The sequence below is a fragment of the Labrus bergylta genome, chromosome 2, assembly GCF_963930695.1.
Source record: "Labrus bergylta chromosome 2, fLabBer1.1, whole genome shotgun sequence".
Lineage (NCBI taxonomy): Eukaryota > Metazoa > Chordata > Actinopteri > Labriformes > Labridae > Labrus > Labrus bergylta.
Window position 1 is genome coordinate 21,846,006 of NC_089196.1, and position 17,073 is coordinate 21,863,078.

Here is a 17,073-nt window from a genome sequence, read left to right on the forward strand (position 1 = left end):
TAGTTTTATGGTTTAAAGTTGGGTCTCTAGCCAATTCCCCTTTGTTATGTTACACACATTGTAAGGATGTAGCAGCAATATCTTCCCTTCAGGGAATAGAACAGTTGATCTCTTGTGGTGAAGATGTATCTTTTCTGAATCTCCAACACAGTTTGCTCTCTATAATATTGGTTTTAAATCCAACTGGTTTTATTTCTTCTCCTTTTACATATTTTCCAGTCTGTTCATACCTGTGCCAGGATAGCTATGTTTCAATATCTTTACTTACTGACAATCAACTCAACCCCTAATTATGCAGATTTATGTATAACTATGTGCCTTAATGTAATCCAAATGGATGAATGATTGGAAAAAAAAAAGGCATTCCTCTGTACAGTTTTTGCCAATGAAAATTACAGCCCGACCAACTAATCAGCCAGCTGATAATATCAGCCGATATTAGCCCGTCTAGTGACTATCAGTATCGGTTCATTTTCTCTCCAATATGCGCAGATATTACTAGGGCTATAAGGCATTCCTTATAGCCCTAATATCTCCCCAGTCAAATAGCATTTCATTTGAGCATCATTGTGTTACACTAGCGCTTCTAGTTCCAGCTGTCACCAGCAGAATGTGCTATATGGTTTTACAACAAGCATTATCACTCTTCAGATTGTCAAGAGCAGTGATGCATTCACAGTTATTTTCCGGTTGAGTGATCATCTTGTCGTCTTTCATCTTAATTATGTCTTTTCCACAAGTGTTGGATCTTCATTTGAGCGATCAACGCAATAAATGCCTATATCTATCTATCTCTGATCCAACATAGATCTAAGAAAGATATCAGCTGATATATCTATACGATTTTTTTCGGCCCAATATTCATATCGACATCGGCCCCAAAAATCCCATATTGTTTGGGCCTAAATGAAATTAAAGGACACTATGGACCAAAGCTGTTTTATATACCAGGCTTTTTTTCTGTTGTATAAAAAAGTGTTTTAACGTTGGACCTAATGTTTCAATGATGTTTGGAGCAGGCCTCAAGAGAACACTCAAGGAACTGCAATTTTTTTTTTTTTTTTACGCTTTCATTGGCTTCAAAACATTTTTTTTAACACCAGAGGTTGCCGTTTTATAAAAAGAAACAGGACAAAAATATTTGAATCAGAGATCATGTCAATGGCAAATCTGACCACAAATGTACTTCCATGTTTGTTTTTTTTGTTTTTTGTTGTCAGAATTGACTTTAGAAACTAAGCTTTAACTTCAGTGTCATGTTTTCAATGAATTCATACACTTAAAAATAAACATCTCCCTTGCGAGGACCCCTGATGCGATTAAGGCCTAATGCTGAAGTTGTCATGTGAAATTCCCCTTCCTGTTTTGACCGCTCTAAGTGCCATTCTTGAAACTTATTGTGCAGCCACAGCTTATGCTAGCAGCACGTTTTTGAGTATTACTTTTAGTTTTCACCTAGAATAACAGCGCCGGGGTAATCCGCTGACTCACTGACTTGCCGACCTAATCCAGCGGGCCTCGTGTCTTTTCTTCAGATGTGTGTAGACTGCATACGTTGAGATTATACTTGCAGCTAATACTGTGTGTGCATGTGAATGTACGCCCACTATTCACACAAATTGGTGGCAGAGAAAAGGACCCCATGTCCTCCCACTGCCGCCAGGTCTCCCACTACGTGCGCACAGCAGCAGGTCTAATCAAAGCACTCCATAATACTGTTAGCTGGGTCATGTGCTGGAAGCCAGGATTAAGAGCAGAAGGGCACAGGCCACTAGATCCAGTTTAGGAGGGAGCGTTCTCCCTATTTTTCTTTCTCTCTCTTTGTCTCCCCCCTCTCTCTCTCTATCTCTCACCGTCAGTTCCCTTTTATACTCATCATTAAACCTCACGGCCATGCAAGGTTACAAATGTCAGTCACTGTGTTGTTCCACACAAGACAAGATTACACAAGATTGTAATGGGTCAAATTTGAATTTTTATACTACCCTTTAGTTCACTCACTGTTGGCCCTTTAGCTTGTTTATTTTTCTATTTCCATGAAATCTTTCCATGAACAGTTCATAATGTGACATAGTGATCCGATGTCCACACCACTGCAGATACTAAAACTGTGTCGTATCTCTCTTTAACCTTTTACCACCTGCTCCTCTGCCTGCCGGACACTAGTGCTATGTAGAACTTTCTTGGACAGCTGGTGCTCTGACAAACTGCATCACGTAATCATAGTTGCAATGGACTTTCTTTTTTTCATATAAATCGTCACTGTTAACCAGAGTCATAACCCCCACATGAAAGCTTTTTTTTAATATTGTAAGGTAATAAAACATGAAGGCATACAATGGGGGGAATACTTGTAACCACTTTTATAAGATCTCTAATTAGGGGAACACTTTCATCAAAATGTAATTGGTTTGCTGGCAGTGAAGAAGGCTGAAATGGAGTCGGCCACATGCATTTTATCCTCATTAGTGTGGATGTAGTCAAAACCAATATTAATAATGTTGTTACCTCTCCTTTCTCAAAGTCCCTCTCTTGCATTTTTTAGCACTTGCTAATGCCGGCACCCAGTTTGCCCCAGTAACACATTTTAATACCACAGAGAATGCCAACAGTAGATTACCAGTCTCAGCAGTCAGGAAAGAGGTGGGGAGGTTAGAGGTCCTGGCGATGTTTTGGGAGCACAAAACCACACCAACATTTCTCCATTTCCTTATCCAAAATGAGGAAAGATCAGGAGGGCTAAGTAGAGGAAGAACAAGGAGTTAACAGTCGGGGTGAAAGGGGACAGGCTTTGCCATTGGGTACCTATGGTGATTCCTGAAGAGAACTGGAACTGTCCGGCTAAGGCTGAGCGTGGCAGGGGGTGGGGGGTGAGAGAGGAGAGGAAAACAGAGAAAGGGTCAAGAGTAAGATGACTCCCACACTCGGGAGTATCGGGACAGATGGCAGAAAGAGAAGAAAGCTGGATTGCAACCTCAAAAAAGCCACAATTGTTGGTAAGTACTGAGCCTAATTATGTCGGTAGTTGGATGATGTTAAAGCTTGCCAACACGACTAGACCCCTGACTGTTAGTAATAAAGTAGCTGGCTCTATTTTCATCGTTGCGGCACATTTTGATAGGTCAATTAGGATCCATGTTGTGAGCATGGTTTATTCTCAGAGATGACTAATAGTTTCTGCCAGCCTAAAAGCTTTATTTTGGTATTTCATCCATTGTGTTGCTGCTATTTTAGCCTTCATGTTTTTATGCATTGTGCTTTGGGATTGTGTTTGTGTGCTCAGCTGGACTTTTCCATTGAATAACGACAAATCCTTAGTTATTAACTTACTAACAGCAAGTTGAAATGTGTTTTTCAAATTGTCCATAAATGTCTATATTCAGTCATTGCCACATGCTTGTAAATCAGTGTCCTAATATAAACACTTTGTAAATCACCTTGAACAAAAAAAGTGTGAGGATAGGGAAGTTGTCCGTCTGTTACTTGAAAGAGTTGTATACTCAAACTCAAGAGTCTCTTAAATCACTTTGCCATTTCAGGATTAGAGAGTCAAACTGGTGCACAGTCTCCACTGAAACCAGAGAGAGCTGACCTTAAAAAAGTATTTAAACTTTAGGCCTACTAAACAAGGAGAGCCAGAGGGGGCTCAATTGTTTGCTGTTGTAACACAGCTTGTGTTTTTGCTGTTAAAGACTCAGTTACTTATCCAATCTATAGAGAGGATGAGACAATTCTGAATTTGTCATCTCTTTAAACAATTGAAGACAGCTGCTTACAAACCGATGTAACATGACAAACGTCTTGTTAGAAATCGTAATTAAATAAGTTATTGATGTAGTTGGTGATGAAGTTGTGTACCAGACATTTCTTTTGATTCGTCAAGGGGAAGTTTTACATTTTAATTTCCAAAATGGGGAAAGGACTACTGTGAATGCATAAAAGTTGTGTGAAGCTGTAGAGGGAGCTACACAAAATACATAGCTGCTTGAAATATTTTCAAATCTCGGTTGGGATTAAATACAAACAATTTACAAATATGACAATGTGTATTGTCTGCTATTTGTAAAATGACCGTGTACAATATTAAACATAAATGTTGCCATTTGATGCATTGTACCAGAGTTATCTTAGAGCTAGTTAACATCTGCAGTCGATTAGTCAGAAAGAATTAAGCTGACTAGATGACAATAAAGCACAATGCACATCTCTGCTCACACCCAAACAGACAACAGAACCGTTGGTTAGTTAGCTGCATTTGGTGTTATGTAGGTGCCAACTTCCTACAAGACTAAACAATCTGTGGAAATGGACTTAAAAAGGGAATACCTTGTTTCACTTATGCTGATGACATTCAACTGAACATATATTCGTTTCAAACCTGGTGTCACTGATAAACTTATTTCTATAAATTCCTTCAGATAAATACTGATAAAGCAGAGGTCCCTTTTACTGCCTCTGATAGTATTTATTTTAATGTTATTGCGTGGATTGGATCCCTTTTTTCTACTTTGAAAGCAAATCTGAAAAATACTGTAGTGATTTCTGATCAGGCAATACATTTTGACCAGCTTATCGACTGACCCATTCATGTTTATTTCAATTCAGAAATATTTCCCAACTGAAATCTGTTGTATCACAAGCTGAGTTAGAGATGTTTATTCATGCTTTTATTTTTTCACATGCTGACTAATGTAATTCCCTTTTCACCTGCCTCAGTAAGTCCTCTCTTAACCCTTATACAAATGATCCAGAACACTGCTGCAAGACTGCTGACTAGGTCCAACAGGGCAACTCACATTACTCCCTTTTTATTTTCCCTTCGTTGGCTTCTGATCAATTTCAAAGTTGTTAAATGTGTCTTGAGACGGTTGGTAGTTGCTTATCTTTGTCATGAGTGGTGAGAAAGTGCAAATGACACCAAATGAATTCATCGATGCTTTAAATTGTAAACAATGTACATTGTACATGTAACAGTACATTCAGGTGTTCCTCATCAGTTTAAAGTTTAATTTAAGCAGCACCCAGCATTGCTTTTATAACTTACTACTACAGGCATCACATGCTGTCAATTCTAGTCAAATCTAAAACACTATGTATATTGCCTTAGAGGGAATTGTATTTCTAAGAGATTGTGCCCTGAGATGTTTCACTGCTAACTTGGCTGGGACTGAACTGATGGCAGGAGACAGTAGGAGGATGATCACTCTACCAGGAAAATCAGCCAAAAAAGTCTACTAGAAACTATTGATTTAGCTGCAGGCCCACATTCATTTCTGACAGATTGCCTGTATGCTTGTAATGGCTGTCAGTAGCAGTCCAAAGGATTACCAGAGTTCCTCGCTTCTTAACAACCTGACTGAGTGCTGCAATGCAGACCATTCGCTGTGGAGGGAAAATGGAACGAGTGCAAGGATTTCTGGAAATGTTTTTGAGGAGCTTTTGAAGATGGTGTTGCGAGCAACATTCACTTCGCAGTCATTGGTGCAGTTGTTGTCATTCTTAAGCGACCCCCCTCCTGCCCATGGAGGGTGACTGATCTCAACACTGCACACAGTGTACTGTATGTGTGTATGTGCGTGTTTTGGTTTTGGAGACAGCACCTCCCTGCTGCGAAGCAAAGAGTCAGAGGCAGCAGGTGCAGCTGACGCAGACAGGCTTTTTAGCAGGCAGGGACCAGTTGAGGGAAGGAGGGAATGAGTGAGAGACGACAGAGAGGAAACCACAGGAACTCAAACAAACAAGAGATTGGACCGGTGACCTGTTCTGGACAAATGAATTTATCACTCTTAATCTTGTGCGGGAACAGTATGTAAGAACGAACGGAGCAGCACCTCTACAGTGTACGTGAGTAAGGAGTCTTTTTGAGTTTATGTCTGAAAAGTAAAACGATGGTGTGTGGAGGTCATTCAAGAAAGGCAGGATTGTGTAAGGCAGGTCGTATGGGATTCAATCAAATCTCTTTATATAACATTTTCCAAAGTTTCAAAAACATTAAGGATGACAGTATTAACAAAACCCAGAGTACCATTAGTTATAGTTAAAAAAAAACAAAAAAAAAAACACCCATTAAGCTTCAACTCATGGAAGTTTCCTGGCTTATGTCTCAAAGAGCAGTAAGACAGATTTTCTCTCGGATAGGCTCTGTCTTGTTCTGGTTCATGTAGCATCATCAGTGAGTGTCAAGTAACTGCTGACGAGGACATGGTCAGCAATAAGCCTGCAGTGACTCCTGTCTGTGCGCTTCATTGTGATGACGAGAGCCCCCATCTCTGCCTGCTGAGACCGAGTCACATAAAGGCACACTGTTGAGCACGCCTGTTGAAAGGAACAATTGTGGCACAGAAAGTGATGGGTGTATGATAGCCAAATATAACAGCGTTGAGATAGTGTGATGGGCCTCTGTGTTTCAAGAAAAACTAAACCCAAACTGGAAGAGCATCTAAAAATCATGATGGATGATTGTACAACCCGAAGATTGTTTCATTAGTTTGATGTTTTCAATCTAAACATAAAAAAAAAAGAGCATTCCATAATTATCTATCTTCATGTATTTAGCAGATAACCAAGGGAATGCTGGCGTTCTGAATGCCCTTCATCTGTCTGCATGCTTTTCTCCCGCTGTAAAACACATCCACGCTCAGGCTCTCCTCCTCCCCCTCTCGTCTCCCCCTCTTTGGCTATCCTGCTCCCCTGTCATTGGCTGCCTCCTCTCCATCCGTCCATCCTCTCTGCACGCACACAACCAGTCAGCGATACACTCGGCCTCTCCAACATTTGTCATTGGCTAGTGTGTGATGTGAATGCGGATACTTTCCTTTAAGAGGCAGTCTAGACTCTCTCCCTCTCTCCTCCCTCCTGCAACACCACCACAACCTGCTGATTTCTCACTAAGCCTCTCCTGCTACGACTTCCCTCCTCCTTTTCACTCCTCCTCTCCGCCTGTCATCAGCTCTTCTTTTCATAATTCTTCCCCATCAATCACACACTCACCACCGTATTATACATCAGTTCTTTTCTACCATTTCTACATCTATGCTTCTCCCTATTCCGCCTTTTACATTCATTCATCTCCTCCACTTTCTCACCTTCCACTGATGTGAGAAGACATGAAGGTGAGTGGAGTTGATTTCCGGGCCTGTTTGCCTCTTCTTTTTTGGCCTCAACAATATGTCTCTGTTTTCTAACTTTAAAAGGCATTTGGTAGCTGTTAGCATCCTGTGTCCTTGGAGGACTGCAGCAGCGTACGCTTCAGGTGTAACAATTAGCTGGCACATGTAGGATGCTGCCATGAGTCATCATCTGACGCTGCATATATGTTCTCTCAGCACGTGCCTAAAAGAAGCAGTGTTAGTGAAAGAGTGGAGAGGGGAGGGGGGGAGTTGAATGAGTGCGTGGATAGTGCAGCCGCGTGTCAATGCAGACTGTAGCTCGTGACACAGTGTTTTTTGCACCAGCTGTGGCTGTGCTGCAGTGGCATCTCAGGCAGATTAATGAGCATTGTACTGCAACTCACTGTTAGAGAAGCAATCAGTGCGTAGCTTGCACACCCATGCCTCCTCATACTCATGGAACACATGTGGTTTCAGAGGTCTGTGCCGTAACAGGTAATAGGCTCTGCTCAGTCTGTAATGGAGCTGCATGAATGAAATTCTCTCACGTTGCTTGTATTCTCTGCATGTATTTAGCTTTTTTTCCCTCTTGAAGTCTTGAATTTGTCCTCTAGACATCAGCTCCAGACAAGACAAAATGAAGACCTATTTCTGTCTTGTTTCCCCATGTTGTCGGGGTTCTTTTTGTGTCAGTGTCCTCATTATGTGTACTGCCATCTGATACCAGCAGGAAGCAATTGTATCTGCCGGGAATAAGCCTGAAAACCTGTTGCCTCACAGTTTTTTTTTTTTGTTTTTTTTTTACCAAGGGGGCTGGTTACAGCATTGTATTTAAAGCCCTTTGTGGTGGTAAGGAGGCTGCATTTATGAAGGGCTCTTTGAACTTTAGCAGAAAAAAACACTTTGAAGTTGACCTTGTAAAAACACCCTTCACTGCTGCCATGTCAAGCACTGACCTGCTCATGGAAAGCAATTGAGGGTCAGCAATTTACAGGAATACTGAAGGAGGCAGGGATGTCACCACCAACTGTTGTGCAACCAAGAAAATAACAAATCTGGAAATTCTTAAACAGCTGATCACTGTAGCTGCTTACAGATTGCGATTCTGCATCAGCATCGTTCTGCCGTCATTACGTCTTTGAACTCACACATTGAATCTGCAGTATTATCTTTGTCCCAGTGTGAGGTTTCACATTGGGTTAAGGCGTTGTGGAAGTGGATGAGCACGGGCATGTAAACACAGTGGGAGCATCACATACACACACTCAGCTATATGCACACACAGCACTTTTAAGTGCCGTCTTTCCCCCATTACGACTCTTGTTACCGACCTCAAATGGTCAATCTGGCAGAAAATCTTTTCCCCACCATTCCACCTCTGTGCAATGCAAACTGCAAGCGAGGCGTACCAGGAGCGCAATTATATTACCTTGAACTGGCAGTCTGTAAGCACCAATTGAGAATTGTTGGGGATAATGGGATATGGAGCATTTATAAAACAAAACTTTAAATACACTATTCACAACATAAAAACCATTGGTTTGGTTGTTAGAATGTTTTCAATTAATGACCAATTTTCCATCTACACAGGCCCCAGCAGAGAGAGTTTCAAGGATCGCTAGCTACAATACTTCTACACTTGATAAATAAAGACATTAGACATCTGAATAAAACAAAGTCTCACAATGCTCAGGCAGAATAACCCACACTTAAATATGGCTTCTCAGGCAGAAGTAAAGTCGTGTTTGTTCTCCTGGTGTCATAAATAATAATAAGTTGGAACAACAGCAGTGTCTTGGACAGCTCCCGCATCCTTGGTGGTCTCAGAATCAGCACCTTGGACAGCAGCTGTGACACACCGTGCAGAATGTCACCAATGACTCACCTGATCTGAAGAGGGGACAGAGTATGTCTGACCATAGGCTGATCTTTTGAAAGTCTCAAAGCGCAAGAGTCACTGAACAATAACTGTTTGGTCTTTTTGTGATCCTGGCAACTATAAACAGATAAAAAGAGAAGCTCCAACAGGCTTTCCAACAACATGAAACTGAATTTTTTTGTTTAATTCCATGCAGGCCTTTTGAGCTAACATGCGTTAAATGTTTCATATGATAATCATAAAAATACATTTTGCTTGGTTTTTAAACCAATTGATGCAGAATTATCAATGTCGAGATGACTCAATAACATGAAACCATAACTTCTGTGTCTATTAACAAAACATCCTGCGTTTTCCCTGCAGATTATCATTCCAGACAACTCTCCTTAATTGTTTGAGCAGACACGTCTTTTCTTCCCTCATTGCTACAGGTTTTACATATTGAATTCAGCATTCAGAATTGAATCGCTTTTGTATGTTTCCCCGTCTGAATGATCCGACAAAACGGCAACATAATCATGAAGTGCATTCTCACCCTGCTAGCCTAAAGCAATTATGATCATCGCTGTTGAATCTTCATTATGGCACCGCTGCCTGTGCTTGTTCTCTCTATTAGCAAACCCAGACTGGGCAGTTGTTACTGAACTATATTTTCAATGAAATGCTTCTTGAAGGTTAATTAGCTGAATTTGTATTTCTTTCATGTAGGTTATTACTGGGGAAATGAAGAGGGGGGAAAAACATGAAAACCTTTTTTTATGTTGCATAACGTATTACGCAACTATTTTTAAAAAACTACTCTTCTTAGTTTGTGAATAGTTTATTGATTCCTTTGCCTTTTCAAAGATTCAAGGTTCCAGTGACTCATTCCATTCAGTTGTAGCAGTGGGGACTCATACTGTAGCCTGAGACGGTGAGGATCTCTCTCTGTCCATTGGCAAGAAAAACACATGAATCTGAAATTGGCTTTCTGGCACAGGCTGTATTCTCCGAACTGTTGCTGTATTTGTACCAGTCAATGTATGAAGCAAGTCATTGCAGAGTTGTTGTCTTGCTCTTCAATGACACATAGTCAAATACCTTTTCATCTATAAAGAATGTCTATATGCCCAGGCTGTGTTTTCTATGTTCAAATGTGGCAAAGGCATGTGGATGATCTCACAGTCAATGTCTGGAGTAGCACACATCTTTAGTGTGATGTACATTTGACCACGGTTTGTTTTTTAATGAGGTTACAATGTACTTGCTGACGCTAATGCAGCTTGACAGTGTATATGTATGGTGGTGTGGTTACTGTCCATGCGTTGGTGGAGAATGGTCTTATTGTAGACAACATTTTTTTCCAAGATTTCTCTCGATTTCCCCCCCCCCCCTTCACATGCACACCCCATGAGCTACACTGTGGATGTCCTCTTCTTCTAAATAGAAAGAACTGGTCCAGTAAAGATAAAGAATATACCCCCAGGCAATAAGACAAGTTTAGTTTATTATCTTTGCCATCTTAATATTCTAAGATTACACTGGAACCACATTTAAAAACTCTATTAATTTCTTAAGGACAGGGGAAAGAATCAAACCATAAATTTCACAGATTATTAAACGTAAGGGTCTACTACATGTGACTGTCTAATTGGTCTCTTGACCCTCTGGCAGACATTCTGGGTTTGGCAGACTATATCCTGCAGCCTTCACTCAGGATATTGAAGGTAACATTCCCCTCAGATTATTGGAGGGTTTGTCATTCTTGTAGCACTGGGTACAAGGCAGTCAGTAAGTGGACTGCACGTGTTACCACCTGATCACACTACTGTAAAAGTTTCCCCACTGGAGAAAATAGTTTTTATGTGCACAACTGAAAGTGTTGGTATGTCTGGCATTCATCTGTTACAGTCTGACGAGGTCCTCAGAGGGGACCAAGCGTCAGCTGCAGCTGTCACGTTTAGTTTCCATGTTTAGAAAATTCTAGACCTGATTAAAAAAGGTCTGTTACTTGTGAACAAACCTCCAAACTCGAGTCACTTCTGGTCCTCTTTCCTCTCCACTTTGTACACATGCACACACACAGATTTTAAAGATGGATTCACTGCTTTTTATGGCGACTTGTTCGACCGATACACGGACTGTTTCCCATGTTTGGGATTTTGTAGGGGAGATGTGTCTGGGTCTACCTGGTGGATGGCAATGTTTGACTGTGTTGGTCCTCTTGTGGCAGAGGTGTTCCCCATGTTAAACATTTACACAGCCTCTTTGTGTGGGTCCTTCCAAGTCTGCTGCTGTCAACACATTGACTGTAAAACCTATGATTTACATAACACTTCTCAAACATGCTCTAGGAGTTTTCAAATTAAAGTGTCTAATAACTTATGGAATAAGGATTCAAATGGTGATCTGTTTAGTGTAAACAATTGTCTGAAGCCTTTTCTTGCCTGATTTCTGCTGACTTAATGTTTCTGATAAACAAGTCTGTCTGTAGGGGTCAGACCTGAAGGACTTCAGGAACTCATAAAGAGTTCTTTTAGAGATCACATCATACCTATAACTCTATCAGTATATTTGTCATGAATTTTTCACTTAGTTCATCTTTTAGCTTTTCCTGATTGACATGGGCTGATATAGTCCAATGAGATGAGTCTCAAACCTCTGTCTGAATCTTAAAGTCCTGTCTCTTGAGAAAGTCTGTTGAAAAAAGAATCTGCCCTCAGGGATCAGTGAAGTATCGTATTTCGAGATTTGCCTTCCTCTAAGCTCTCTTTCTCCTTATAAATTTGTGTAAAAAAAGAACTTTCCAACTGTTTCATTTCCAAAATGAAACCGACTTCTTTATATAGATTTTTCTCTTTTAACACTACGATAACTTATTATCACTTAGGGTACTATCTGCTGATTCACAAAGGTCTTGAGAGTGACCTGATCAAGAGACCAAGTTAATATCATGCCTTTTTTAAAGTGTGATGTGGTTCAACCAAGGACAAAAGGTAGATGTATGTGACCTGAACTGTTCCAGATGGAGCCGTTGGTTGAGAGGAGAGAGCCATAACTTGCCTCAGGCTATTTAGAAAGGAGCTGCCTGCCCCCACGCGATGACGAGCCCACAGTCCGTTCATGCTGAGAGAATGTGCTTGTCTGGCCTCAATGCGGGTTACGTTTAATGTTCCAGCTCCCCATTAACAATTGGCTTACCCATAGAAGGAAAAGTGCTGCCATTAACCCGTATGACATGACTTTGAGTATGTGGCGTAGAAGAAAGAAATAAGGGGGGGAAGGACCCTGATTAAGTCATTTGTGGTGTGGAGGTCTCTTAGGGACCACCAGAGGTTTCAAGGCTGGTGGCCTTAACATCATCATCATCACAGTTGTTGATGTTGTTGTGATGTAAATGCGACTTGTGGAACTTTATAGGCGCATGGGAAGCTCTTTGCTGTTTGTCAGATCACCTAACAACAGCCACACTAAAGAAATCTGTAAAAAGGGTTGCAACTAACACGAGTCATTTTCTTTATTCATTTGTAAATCATTTTTTGTTTCTTTTATATTATGTCAAATGTTTACATAATTGATCAAATATTTTGCCATAAAATTAAAGTAATACTGCAACAAGGGAATATTTTATTTTTAATTCATGAAAAGACTTGGAAGATTTCTTTATCAGCTAAGCAGTTCATGATTTTTCTCAGGTTGGACTTGTTGTACTTCAGGGTGTAAGTCAAACTTGAAATAAAAAAATGGTGCTTTTCCCTTATGGTTCAGGTTGCTTCTTCATTAATTAAAGTCACAGCAGTTTACATGGGCATGCTCGAGCTGCAGGCTCCCTAATTTACATAGAAATGTTCCCGTGAGATCTCTACAAATCTTCATTAATGTGATTACCTCTTGAAACTCGTAGTCATTTTCTTCTCCTTTGATTATTTCCTTGAACTTTAACATTTGTGGAGTTTTGTTAAATTAAAAAGATTTGGAAGTCACTCACAGATGTTTGTTGATACATACATTCTCATTGTTTTTCATAAAAGACACAAGAAAAGTTGCATGTTCTGTACGGTTTTATCGGTTTACCTATCTGAGCCCCAAAAATTCAGTTTTGTGAACTGCCCCCCCCTCCCCTCTCCCTCATGGCAACATCACTGCTGATGTTCTTACTGCATTGCAGTCTTAACATAAATCCTTTCACTGTTTCATTTTTTTCCCACATTTTGCACTGCAGCAAAGCCTTTTGATTGTGTTTGAACTCATTCTCCAGTGCTTGTTGGAAAACTTGTGTGTACCTTTGACTGTCACCCAGTGAGCAGCGAGCACAGCAGTGGCAGTCATGCTGAGACTGAAAGAGCAAAGATTAGAAGGGTAATGTAATTTGTCATGCAAACAACATCCACCACCAGGCTGTCAGTGAAAGTGCCTTTCTCAGTTGACAGTGCAGGCTCAATCAAATGGAGTCCAGAAATGTCAAGAAGTGCTGCAGTATAATGCTGTAAAATATTTGATATCCGAGATGATCCTGCTTATTTGCAGTTCTGTCTGTCAGACATGGATGTGATAGTGTTTGAGATAATCTGCTGATCTGATGCAGTACATTGTATGACTAAGGGAAAGGCAGGAAAACAAAAGCAGGTTTGGCAGAGAAGTCTGCTGCCCTGCTGCGTGAGGATAAGGTGTTAATAGTCCACTCTAACGGTAAAAGCATTGCTCACATCTCACTCTGGACACTGTGGGCTTTTTATAGCCTCTCTGCTGACAGCAGGCCCTTCTGATCAGACTGATTTGATTTCTTTGAAGTGCAGACTGTGATTTCCTACAGTGGCTATCTGAAATGTCCTCAGATTTCCCCTCTGGAGTGCACTGGAGTGTCTCCTGTGTGGGCATCATCCTGAATGATTCTGGGTTTTTTTTACGCCCATAATTCTTCTGCTTGCATAAGATCTCCTCCTCTTTCTCTTGGCCCCTCCCCTCCTTTGTTTTAGGGTTCTGAGGCAGTCACATGGAGGTGTTGTCAGATGCTATCTGCTGTTGAAAAAGAGTAATCATGGTTTATGACACTAATCTGTCTCTGTGTCTCTTTTGTCTTCTTTCTCCTGCAGGTGAAGGATCGTGCAGACCGGCTGTCTCACACTAAACTATGGAATGCTCCCTGCACCCACCATCATTAGTCTCCAATCTTTGGACTGAACTCCAAACGCTTAGTTAGCGGCTGTGCTTCTCCCCTCGAACTCTTTAAAACCAGGGGAAGAAGAAAAGGAGCAGACTTGGCAAGTCCTCGCTTTAAACGCACAGAGCACTTCTTTTATTTTTAGATTATTTAAACTAGATTGTTTTTTTTTCCCTGCTTGGATTTTTGTCTTGTGAAATCACATCAAGATGGATCTGGAACCGTATCTGTGGATGGTGATTCTTGGCTTCGTCATTGCCTTCATTCTGGCCTTCTCAGTGGGAGCCAACGATGTGGCCAACTCTTTTGGCACAGCAGTGGGGTCCGGAGTGGTCACACTGAAGCAGGCCTGCATCCTGGCATCCATCTTTGAGACACTGGGCTCCATGCTGCTCGGGGCCAAAGTGGGAGAGACCATTCGAAAGGGCATCATAGATGTCAGCCTGTACAACGAAACGGTGCCTGTCCTCATGGCGGGAGAGGTCAGCGCCATGGTCGGTAAGTTGGACAGAAACTTAACATTAAAATGTCCCGAGGGACTCTAAGCAATTGCCGCTGTCATTTTTTTTCAAAATGTTGCAACATTTTATTGACCAAGGTATTAGTTTGTTTAACCAAAATCATCTGAAATGTAAATAAACAAGTTCTATTGATGAATATTAAGACTACATGAAACAGATAGTGTAACAAATCTCCAGGGGGATTTCTCCTAGCATCTTCTTAACAACAGTACAACAATCCAAAAATGATCAGTAGAAGAAATAATCAAATCATCATAATAAGAATCAGAGTAAAGTCCAAATAGATGCCACTTAGTTTTATGTGTCAGCAAATTAATAATCAACTAATGTTTTTTATTTTATGCCTTTATTTTAGAGACAGGACAGTAGATAGAGTCAGGAATCAGAGAGAGAGAGAGAATAGGTGAATGACATGCAGAAAAGGAACCCCAGGTCAGATTCAAACCTGGGTCATCTGCTTTGAGGCCTGCAGTCTCCATACATGGGGCACACGCACTAATGGCAAAGCTACTGGCGCCCCATAATCAACTAATAATGTTAACCCAACAACATCTAATCCTCTGTGGAGTTTAATGTATTTCAGATATTGTAAAGCATGTTCTTTTTCCTCTGATGTTCACATTGAAAAGTCAAACAAACATGTGTCTTCATGAAAATGATGCCCCCTGTAAACACCTCCTGCACAACTTTGTTTAACACAATATTTTTCAGGGCAGGAAAAAACGAATCATTTCAGACTACTTAATGAAATGTAACATTAACACATTTGCCTGCTGGAGAGCTCCAGCTGCGTACTGAATGTAGATGTAGACCTTATGAAAAACTCTGCAATGCCGCATATAGAGTTCATGATGCAGCAATCTTCCTGTATTAGATAGATAGATAGATAGATAGATAGATAGATAGATAGATAGATAGATACTTTGTTGATCCCGAGGGAAATTCAAAGCATCCTGTAGCAGGTTACAAAGACGTACATGACATGAAACATTTGTTACAAATTCAACCGCAAAACCTTCTGAAGTTGTATTCCAAACCTTACAGGAAGGAGAAGAGGCATTGCTTATCTTTATTGCATGTTTGGAGTGTGATGTTTTTTCCAAAAGTTTTTGGCTCCTGCTAGGTACATTTGTTTATATGTACCTATATAACACAACCCACGCAGTGTTGTTTTGTGCTTTGTACAGGTCATACTTTCATTTGAACAACACCTCTTTATCTTTAACTCACTTCCCTCATTGGAATTTTGAGATGATTTTTTTTGCTAATCACTTTGCAGCATTGTGCAAAATCTTGCTGAGTTGCTTCCCTAAGTAAGCCTGTCTTCACATTAAAACCATTTTACATTGAAGCACAGGTGTGAATGTTTGAGTATCAACAGCAGCTGTACACATCAACATCACATTACCTCAGTAAATAAATGGCCGAGAACTGAAAACAATGGGGCTCTTGTTGAGACAATTACTTTTTTTTATCACAAACTGATTGCCAGGAAGCAGTGATAAATAAGGTGGTATTATGAACCGGGGAATTCCTGTGTGGCTTAAAAATCAGGTGTGGCTGACCAGTTTTCTTTATCTCAAATAGGAAACAGCTTTCACTAGCGTATTGTTTATATAGGAGGACTTTATGAATTTGAAAGATAAAAGAAGGAAATACTTTTATTTTGTCTGTTTCACTGGTGTCCTCGTCAGTGTGAGGGGAAATCTGGGCTTTGAGAAAAGTTACCTGAAAATGAGACACTTGAGGTGTCATGATACCCAACATATTTTCACTTATTCTTATGTTCCTTTCTGCATAAAGGACAGATTATTTTTTGCAGGAAGCTTTCCCTTTGTCAAAGATCCACAATCCAATATGTTAACATTACTGCGACATCAGATACTTTCGTTAGGAAGTTACTGTATGCCTTTGCTGTTATTAAAAGAAAATGCTTTGAATTATGTGCTCGCTATAAATAATGTGTCTGACATTTTAACATTTACAGAAACTTAAAATACAGGTTAAAAAAAAAACACAAACTTATATCAGTTATTTTTACATTTCTTACAGGATTCAGACCCTCACATAACATTTCCCAGGCTGTCACATTCCAGTTTGATATTATTAATCTAAAGTAAATGACAAAATGCATTATCTTACAACATAAGCAAAAAGAAGCTGCATTTGTATTTTTTATCGTTGCAGGGATGCATTTTTTTGATGGGAAATTGTGGCTAAATAAATAATCATCTGAAATCTTTGTGTGCGTTTTGATCACAGGATCAGCAGTCTGGCAGCTAATCGCCTCCTTCCTCAAACTGCCGGTCTCCGGGACTCACTGCATTGTTGGCGCCACCATCGGCTTCTCCATGGTGGCCATCGGCACGAAGGGCGTCCAGTGGATGCAGCTTGTCAAGATTGGTAAAAGCCTATGGCTGAATG

The 17,073-nt window shown here is 40.5% G+C and overlaps 1 protein-coding gene across 5 annotated transcripts in view; it reads left to right on the forward strand.

The window, feature by feature from the left end:
• Positions 1-17,073, forward strand: part of slc20a2 (solute carrier family 20 member 2) — a 48,293-nt gene that overhangs the window by 12,317 nt on the left and 18,903 nt on the right. For 3 of the 5 annotated variants that reach the window (XR_010664836.1, XM_020643906.3, XM_020643901.3), the window contains exons 2-3: positions 14,061-14,626; positions 16,912-17,052. Coding sequence is in view for 4 of the 5 variants with exons in the window: in XM_020643906.3 (XP_020499562.1) it covers positions 14,338-14,626; positions 16,912-17,052 (430 nt within the window). In the remaining variant the exon portion in view is untranslated. Of the gene's footprint in view, positions 1-5,726; positions 5,845-6,853; positions 7,113-14,060; positions 14,627-16,911; positions 17,053-17,073 lie in introns of those variants that run through there. The other 2 variants (XM_065948874.1, XM_065948869.1) reach the window with 2 other exon arrangements.